Source organism: Zeus faber (genome assembly GCF_960531495.2).
Source record: "Zeus faber genome assembly, chromosome: 1".
Classification (NCBI taxonomy): Eukaryota; Metazoa; Chordata; class Actinopteri; order Zeiformes; family Zeidae; genus Zeus; species Zeus faber.
Genome location: NC_137193.1, coordinates 25,173,534 through 25,183,533, shown reverse-complemented (window position 1 = coordinate 25,183,533; position 10,000 = coordinate 25,173,534). Strand labels below are relative to the sequence as shown.

The window sequence follows — 10,000 nt, the reverse complement described above, 5'->3', positions numbered from 1 at the left end:
TGGCATCCGCTGACAGTGACATGTCGTTCAGGGTGGGGTTATCACATCATGTGACAGGACGGTGCGCCATTAGCACTTGAATAAAGCCTGAAAACGGAGCGGAGGCCCAGGTCGAGCAGTGTGCCGGCAGGCTCGGCCGCCGGGGTACGGCCACCTTTTTTGATGTGCTGCCCGTCTGTGTATCAACCACAACCTGCCCACCCAGCGCACAAAGAGCGGCAGGGCTGCCGTCCGATGCAGGGAGAGAAAAGACGGGAAGAAAAGGGGAAAGGGAGAAAGAAAATCCACGAAAAATCTCAGTATGGGATAGGAAAAAGGATAAAAAAAAAAATGTAAAGAGTCACCTCCGAGATTTGAAAGAGAGCTGATTCTGATATATAATGCGTTCCGACCCACACGCCTCTCCCTAAAGGAGCACGACGGCGAGAGATAAACAGTGTCACGGCTTATTAAACCCAGCTCCCAAACCCTGTTCCACCCACCCCAAAAAACACAACACTGCTATTCAGAGGGGAAAAAAGGACAATTTTCTCTCATCACCACCCAGCCAAACAAACTAGGGAGGAAAGATAACAATTTATCCTCCTTATTAGGGGAAATCTATCCATCTGACGCAGCGGGGGTTTTGTAATTGTGTGTTTCAGAGTAAGTATTGCAAACAGTAAAGCGAGGGAGAGATGGAGGGAGAGCGGGAGGGATTTTTGGAGAGGGCTTAATCAAGTGCACCCAGCTCCAAAGTCATTGTTCGGCTAATTCTGATGTCGGTGTGGAGAAATGCCTTCCACTCCAGTCAAGGGTGTTCTTTGATCTGCGTGCATGATGGACTAAGTGAATGGTGGGGAGTCGAAGAGAGAGGGAGGTAGAGAGAGAGAGAGAGAGAGAGAGGTAGAGAGCGCGAGAGAGAGCGAGATAGAGATAGAGATAGAGAGAGAAAGAGAGAGAGCAGATCCCTGACCAAGCTAACTCGTCCGCCATCGCTCCTCATCAGAGTGAGACAGCAGGAGTCTGAGGAACAGCTGACCTGGAAACAGCCTTTATCCTCGCGGATGAGAAGTCTGTCTCGTTTCTTCCCTTCTCCCCCCCCTAACGCTGTTCCGGGGCTGGCCGCACACACAGCGGGGGGTCTAATTCCGACTGTAAAGATCGCTCTCTCGTAAACTTGTAAACTCCAAAACATAAAGAACTGAAGGGTGAGGCATGAGATGAAGATGGAACTTTAAGCCGTACATTCATCAAACCTCTCCACCTGTGTTGGAGACGCAAGTAAAGGATGAAGAAACCCCACGATTGAGGGGGCGTATATGTACTGTACATATTTTGAATAAATATTAACATTGGGTTTTTTTTAAGTAAGTGGTTTCCTGCAGACCTCCCTGCAATTCTTTCATGGACCCCTAGGGGCCCCTAGTCTAATATACACCCGCTTGCCTTTAACAGGGAGGGACTTCAAAATCAAAATCACGAGTCTTTTTCTGTTACTTAAATTAGTACTTATGTCTAAAATAATAATAATAATAACAACAATAATAATAATAATAATAATAATAATAATAATAATATAGTGCTGCAAGATAAGGCTCAGTTCCCAATTAAACTGAACTTCACGGCTGCATTTATGCTTCTGGGAGCTACGCGTCAAATGCATTGGGTTCCCATCCGCCACGACCAGGTGATGTGTGTGTGTCATGGCCTAAAAAGGGGGTGGGGGCGGGGTGGGGTGGGGTGGGGTGGGGGAGCGGGGTGCTCCTCTCACTAGGCCACATCCAGATCTGTATGATTTCCTGCTCGAGACCCGGGTTAAATATAGCTGAAACGGCAAATCTAGGACAGTGGGCCATAAAACCTCCAGTGATCAAAGAGAGAGAAGGATTTACTGGGAAGGATGAGGAGGAGGAGGAGGAGGTGAAGACAACACGAGAGAGTGCACGGGAGAGAGAGAGAGAGAGAGAGAGAGAGAGAGAGCGCAAAAGAGAGAGAGAGAGAGAGACATGTAAATTAGGAGCACGACGAGGGACGGTTATACTTTTTTGGAGGGGAACTTGCACCCTGAATAGTAGTCGCACAGATAGCTCAGGAACTCACGCGATCAAAGCCGATCGGCTGAAAGGAATAGCTCGGAATTTTCCATTCCATCCTTCTAGTGTAGCCGTGTTCCGGTGGTTATGGTCAATGAACAGGGAGGAACAGCTATTCAGCTCAAAGCACTTGAAGTCCACCGTGTCCCACAACAATCAAGCGGTTATTACATAAGTTCAAGGTGAAGATGTGCTTGGAAATCATATGGTCTTGTAGGGCATCTGTTGGGCTTTTTCCCCAGTTTAATTTTGAAAAAAAAAATATATATATTTATTAAAAAATAAAAAACTTTCCAGGACTTGAACATTCTTGGAGGTCTTGGTTGTCACCCTGATCTGGGACGACAATCCCAGCCCCAGTCTCAGTCCCAGTCCCAAAGTCAACAACAGAAGCATTATGTCATATAGAAGACACGGTCCAATTCGAACGACAAGCTCAAGGACCTTTCAAAACCATAACGAGGTTTCCTGGTAGAGCAGGACAGTCAGCTTGACGTCCTCTTTGGGCTGTATGGAATACCCCCATCGTCAATATTAGCTCAACAAACAGCGTTTGCCCCGTTGGCAATCCCCATCGGAAGCACATCTTACTTCAGCCATTCCAGAGCAGTGTTCCACACACACACACACACACACACACACACACACACACACACACACACACACACACACAGAACACAGGTCTATCTCGCCGCAGCTCGGATCAAGCCTCCGAGTCCCAGAGAGATTGTTCTGGGGAGAGAGAAAAAAATATACATCCTTCACAGTCCCATCTGTCACACTGGCGGATGATAAAACCGACAGTTAGCTGGGAAAGAAACACACCCACACGCACACACACGCACACGAACACACACGCACACACACACACACACACACACACACACACACACACACACATTCACACACAGAGGCGCGCACACACACACACACACGCACGCACACACACGCACACACACACATTCAAACACACACACACACACACACACACACACACACACACATTCACACACAGAGGCGCGCACACACACACACACACACACACACGCACACACACACACACACACACACACACATTCACACACAGACGCACACACACGCGCACACACACACACACACACACGCACACACAGACCTTTAGATTATTTAACAATCAAACTGTGGTCCGAGTGCTTTACAGTGTAGAGAAGGGGGGAGAGTCAGATGGAGAAACGAAGGGCATAAATGGATGGACTGGTAGAAAAATCTACGTTCATCGGAATGGATAGGCAGATGGATGTCAGTAAAGCGAGGTAAAAATTTAAAGCAGTGTGAAAACAGGACACAAGGGAGACAGAGGGAGAGAAGAGAGCGACGGCGACAGAGCACAAGAGAGAGAGAGAGAGAGAGATAGAACCAATCTGCATTCCAAATCCCCTAAAAAGACGAAGGAGTGAAGAAAACAACACAGCACAGCGTTTGGCTTTTTAGAATTTAGTGTTCCTTCTCTCCATCCTACCCTCCTTCCTTCCTTCCTTCCTTCCTTCTGTCTGGCCTTCCTTCCTCCCTTCCTTCCTTCCTTCCTTCTGTCCCTCTTCCATCTTCCTCTCTGCTGTTTGGGGCTTTGACAAAGCCCCCGCACAACACACACACACACACACTCCCTCTCACACACACACAGCTTTTATCCCGACCGTCTCCTCCGTACCTTCAAGTGCTTCAGATATGTTAATGAGGCCGAGTGCGCTGGCACTGGCTGGCGCCGCTGCTTTCTGCAGCCAAGCACCCGAGCCCCGAGACACATTTTACAGCAGGGCTCGCTCAGAGAATTACACAGCAGAGTCAGCCTGATCACAAGGAAAGTACCTTTTATTTCTTAAATGCTACGACTGCACAGAAAATCACTGTGTTCTAGATAATAAAGCTTGACAAAGAGGAGTGGCCTCCTTTGGAATTTCTCTATGAGCTTTGTGTGTGTGTGTGTGTGTGTGTGTGTGTGTGTGAAATAGGTATTCTGTCTGTCCAGAAGAGTCTCTGGGAGAGTGTATGTGTGACTAACAGACTAAGTTTTCAGATGTCTATACAATCCAAAACTGTGCCGTGTGTGTGAATTAGCGTGTGACCTCACCTGACCACTCCCGATGTGTTTCTCAGGACGGAGGCGGCGAAACTCTGGGTGACTCCCACCAGACTGGTGCCGTCCACTTCCACGATCTGGTCGTTCACCTTAATTCTGCAGCACACACACACACACACACACACACACACACATACACACACACACACACACACACACACAATAAGAAATATTAACTTGGTGAGCATTATCTATGTATATGCATATCTATGTACAGTATGTATGTATGTATGTATGTATGTATGTATGTATGTATGTATGTATGTATGTATGTATGTATGTATGTATGTATGTATGTATGTATGTATGTATGTATGTGGGTGTGTGTGTGGGTATGTATGTATGTATGTATGTATGTATGTATGTATGTATGTATGTATGTATGTATGTATGTATGTGGGTGTGTGTATGTATGTGGGTGTGTGTATGTATGTATGTATGTATGTATGTATGTATGTATGTATGTATGTGGGTGTGTGTATGTATGTGGGTGTGTGTATGTATGTATGTATGCATGTATGTATGTATGTATGTATGTATGTCTGTATGTATGTATGTGGGTGTGTGTATGTATGTGGGTGTGTATGTATGTATGTATGTATGTATGTATGTATGTATGTATGTATGTATGTATGTATGTATGTATGTATGTCTGTATGTATGTATGTATGTATGTGGGTGTGTGTATGTATGTATGTATGTATGTATGTATGTATGTATGTATGTATGTATGTATGTATGTGGGTGTGTATGTATGTATGTATGTATGTATGTATGTATGTATGTATGTATGTATGTATGTGGGTGTGTGTATGTATGTGGGTGTGTGTATGTATGTATGTATGTATGTATGTATGTGGGTGTGTATGTATGTATGTATGTATGTATGTATGTATGTATGTATGTATGTATGTATGTATGTATGTATGTATGTATGTAAATATGTATGTGGGTGTGTATGTATGTATGCATGTATGTATGTGTGTGTATGTATGTGGGTGTGTATGTGGGTGTGTATGTATGTATGTATGTATGTATGTATGTATGTATGTATGTGGGTGCGTATGTATGTATGTATGTGGGTGTGTATGTATGTATGTGGGTGTGTATGTATGTATGTATGTATGTATGTACAGTATGTATGTATGTATGTATGTATGTATGTATGTATGTATGTATGTATGTATGTATCTATGTATGTATGTACAGTATGTATGTATGTATGTATGTATGTATGTATGTATGTATCTATCTATCTATCCGTCCGGAGGTGACACAGGGTCGTTTCTTCCCTCTCGTGTCTCAGGAGACACTGCTTCTTGTGCAATCCGTCACAGAGACGTGTCCGGAGCTGTGGGTTCAGACAAGAGCACGAGGCAGAGCAACACAGATGGAGAGAGACAGAGTGAGAGAGAGAGAGGCAGAGAGAGACAGACAGACAGACAGACAGACAGACAGACAGATGCTGACAGTCCAGAGGTAGCCAGCCCAGACTGCCCTGCTGGGGAGCTGTCACCACCTCCTCCACCCCTGGCTGAGCATCCACAGAGTGTTGACCATGCGTATTTCCCTCCATCACACACTCCCTCTCTCCTCCTCTCTCATATGCACAGCACCTGTCAGGTCACTATTTCCTTTCTGTCCCAGGTTGCACCTCTCCATGCCGACCTAATCCTTAACCCCCCTGCTGCTAAATCCGACAGCAGCAGGCTGTGAATGAGTGTGTGCATGTGTGGTGTGGTGTGTGTGTGTGTGTGTGTGTGTGTGTGTGTGTGTGTGTGTGTGTGTGTGTGTGTGTGTGTGTGTATGTATGTGTGTAAATAACCATGTTCATCTAGAGGAAAACAGGTGAGTTTGGAAGAGTTTTGTTAAATGCTGTATATATTACATTGTTATAATAATTTGTTTTTTCCACCCAGGCACACACAATATATGTACAGATCATTATTTTATCTGTACAATACACTATTTCCGATTTGACGCCCTCACCTCCCGTCTCTCTCGGCGGCTCCACCCTCGATGACGGTCTTGACGAAGATGCCGAGTTTCTCCAGGCCGGCGTCGGCCCCGACCCCCATCCCGATGATGCTGATGCCCAGGCCGTCGTCATCTGGAGACACACGGCACAGACGGCCAGGCGGTTCAAAGCGTCAACCACCCTGTCACAGCGAGCTTCGTTCACGCCACTATCGCAAGCCTCGAAGGGGCTTCAGGTACGTCCCCGAAACCACACAATCACAGACGCCTGCGGAATACTCATTCATACTTAATACTTCACTGGTCAGAAGCTGGTAATAATGACCATCGTCACGGGCAACCACTTCTCCCGGCCTGCATTCACGTCCCTCGTTTCACTCTGCCTACTTGTACAAGCTAGTGCTGACACTAAATAGCGGCAACATCTTCCGCCGTTACATAGAAGCTACAATGCAAGTCAAATTTCACATTAATAATGGCATTGAGAAAAGCCTTTTCGAAGGGTAAATAGTTTGCTACGCTGTTGTTGTGTTCGCTACATCGCTGTGACACGATTTTTTTCGCTGAACGTAAAGAAACAGAAGCTTTGCAGTTGCCGAGCGTGTCTCCGAGGTCGGTTTACTAGGTTGCAAAATCATTTCAGTATCAATGTTCTGTTATTTAGTCAGTAGCCATGTAATAAGCGTGATCATTTGCAGCCAGCCGGTCATTATTGAAAAACAACTCATGACAGCTGTGTATGCGTACACCTATGTTCTTCTTTTTACATAGCTTAAAACAAAGTCAAAAATGACGAATACAGCTAGTGTTTACACTAATAGTACATTGTGTTCATATGTACTCTCGCTGTGCTCCGATCGATACTAATGCGGCCGCCCCCTCCAAAATGGCTGCCAGAAGACTAAAGATGGACTGGACGTTTGGATAAATGGACAAATGGATGGGTGGATATGCACGGGCTGAGGGAACAATTGATTTATTAATGGAGCGGGGGCGGAGACCGATTTAGCTGACGTTAAAATGCGAAAGAAAAAAAAATCACCTTTTTTATGCACCTTGAAGAGCCTTAAGATTTTGGGTGGGCAGCATGAAAATAAACAGCTCTATCCTACAGCAGAAATTCCACTTTGAATTTTGGAAAGTCCTGAACAGACACGATAGATGACTGCAAAACAAGGACATAAAAAAATGGACGGACGGACGGACGAATCAATGAAATCTCTCAAATCGAATCACATTCAAGCAGTGAAGTTTTGTCCGGTGTCCCACTCTGCCAGGTTATTATATCCGCATGCTCCATTTCCCACTAGGCCTGAATAAATCCAATACGATCCAGTACAAGCCCCCGCCCCACCCCAACCCCACTTCCTACCTTTTTCCAGCTCCACAGGGAAGAGCTCCAGCTTCTCCACCCGTTTCTCCAGTTCATACTCCGCCGACGAGGCCACGGGATCCACCTCCTCGTTTCGACGGTCATAGTCCTCGTTGGAGTAGGTGTTGAACACCTGGGGACGGCAGACGGAGAACTTTACGACTACGGAATAGGAATATTAAGATCAAACTGTACTGGGGTACCAGTCTATTGTCCTATTTCTAAATCGAATTGAAAGTTGTAATATCGATACTCTGTGTGGAAGTTATGCAACCTTTTTCCACTTTCACACATAGTATTGTATCATGATTGATATCAGATAAAATTGATATTGAATCGGGAGATCCTGCCCAATACCCCGCCCCTACGGTCAGTTACAGTCTGTAGACCCCCGTATGATTTCAGGATTTCAGATCACTAAATGATCTGAATGATCACTACCAGAGTCATTTGGACGGTGGCTAGTGGTGCCGAAGTACATTTCTTGGGCTAAGCGTAAGGTAAATAAAGTACTGTGTCTCATGTGGTCCCTGCCCGTAGTAGATGGGGGAAACACTGAGGCGTCATATTCCAAGAAGTCTCACTGATCAACAATGTAATTCAGAGGAACTTCAGATCAATGAAGTGGAGGCGCCTCACACCTCCCACTGGCCCACCTCCGCCCTTTTGTAGGAGCGGCTCCTCCACCGCAAGAGTCGGCCATCGCTTCTGACCTCATCTCGCAGCTCACTGCGGCGGGGCGGGAGCCGCGCGCGCACCGATTCGAACGTTCACGCTCGCTGGAGCACACTTCTGCAGGCCGGGGGTGGGGTTTGAACGCTGCTACCAATGGATCGAGAATGCATAACGTATGCAAATAGGCAAACAAACATTTATTTCCAAAGGACATCATCCACATGGTGGCGTTCAGATCATCGTTCTCCCAAGAAGGCTGAGGACCTCGGGAAGAACGACGACATCACGTAATTGCCGCGATTAACAATGTCGTCAGACGTTAGAGACCACCTCCTCCTGCGGCTGTCATTCACAGCCACTCACCCGCGAAAAGCACATACTGTACGTCAGAGCAGGACGAGTAGAGCAAGCAGTCAATCACTGTGACAAGGAGGCAAATGACATCTCGTTACTATTTGCAATTAGAACCCGTGCCAGGCGATATGTCATCGAAGGCAGAGTTGTTTTTCCTTTAATGTGATCTGAAGAATAGCAAGGTGGCGGCTCGGTGGAAAAGGCACTCATCATCGATGGCCGGTCAGCCTTGTGGTCAGTGAGACCCTTCTTCATCCAGGATGTTCATTTGGGTTCCATTGCATGGGATGCTGCGATGAGTTTACCCGGTTAACCCCACCCCACCCCCCCTGCCCCACAGCATCACAGGCCGGACACAAAGATCAAAAAAATCTATATGTTATGTCAAAATAGGTCTGGGATTTCCAAATGCCACGGCATTGGAACAGTGGGCTTCATCCACCAATAAATCAATATGTGGAGAGCATCAAATATCATTGATGATGATGATGAGTCAAAACCAATTAGCTGGAACATGACCTACGCCAAATGGCAGCAGTTTCTCTACTCATTTACTCTTGATAGAGTATTTATAAAATGCTTATATGTCCTACACATGCTCTGATGGTTTATATTGTGTTTAGAAATCCAAATATATTGCCCCTGCACACACACACACACACACACACACACACACACACACACACCACACACACACACACACACACACACACGCACACACACACACACCCACACACAAACACACACACACACACACCTGCGTGTGCTCCAACCTTGACCTCTCTGTCATCAATCATTCAGTGTAATCAACAGACCCCATTATTAATGTTGCAGGGCACACACACACACACACACACAGACACACACACACACAGATCCACCGCATATCCTTACTGTAGAGCTGCTGATTCATGCAAAAACAAACTCACACAGACAATTACACCCATGCACAGGAGAACCTGCATCAATCTGCCTCACACCCACAGACACACACATACTGTACACATACCAGCACATACACACACACTAGATTGGCATAGGCACCATCAACAAATGCTAACACCAGCACTTGGCCCGTCCTGAATGTCCTGGACGTCACTCCACACCCTAATGGCTTCTCTCACTCACTCTGTACCTCGACAAATACATTAGCCTGTAGCCAGCTTTGGGAGGGAGACGGCTAGAAAGATAGAGGGAGAAAGAGAGAGTGAGGAGAGATGAGTGAAGCGATGGAGTGTGTGGAGATGTGAAGAAGGCAAGAGTGTCAGTAAGAGATGGGAAAAGATCCTAACCCCATGGACGATGGAGGCTCACAGAGTCACAACCAGAAGCAGAAAGACTTAAAAAAAAGCGGTCAAAGTGATGGTGAAACAGAGGAAGAGATCAAGAAATATGAGGGAGCAGCACCACTGTGCCTGTGGGCCTGACAGG

General features: G+C 46.3%; 1 protein-coding gene across 1 annotated transcript in view; it reads right to left on the bottom strand.

Annotated features, from left to right (window-relative positions):
* Positions 1-10,000, bottom strand: part of ppp1r9a (protein phosphatase 1, regulatory subunit 9A) — a gene marked incomplete at both ends in the record, with an annotated part of 44,761 nt that overhangs the window by 20,554 nt on the left and 14,207 nt on the right. Inside the window, 3 exons of the mRNA XM_080018408.1 lie at positions 4,183-4,287; positions 6,181-6,301; positions 7,541-7,673. Of these exons, the coding sequence (XP_079874534.1) occupies positions 4,183-4,287; positions 6,181-6,301; positions 7,541-7,673 (359 nt within the window). The remainder of the gene's footprint in view (positions 1-4,182; positions 4,288-6,180; positions 6,302-7,540; positions 7,674-10,000) is intronic.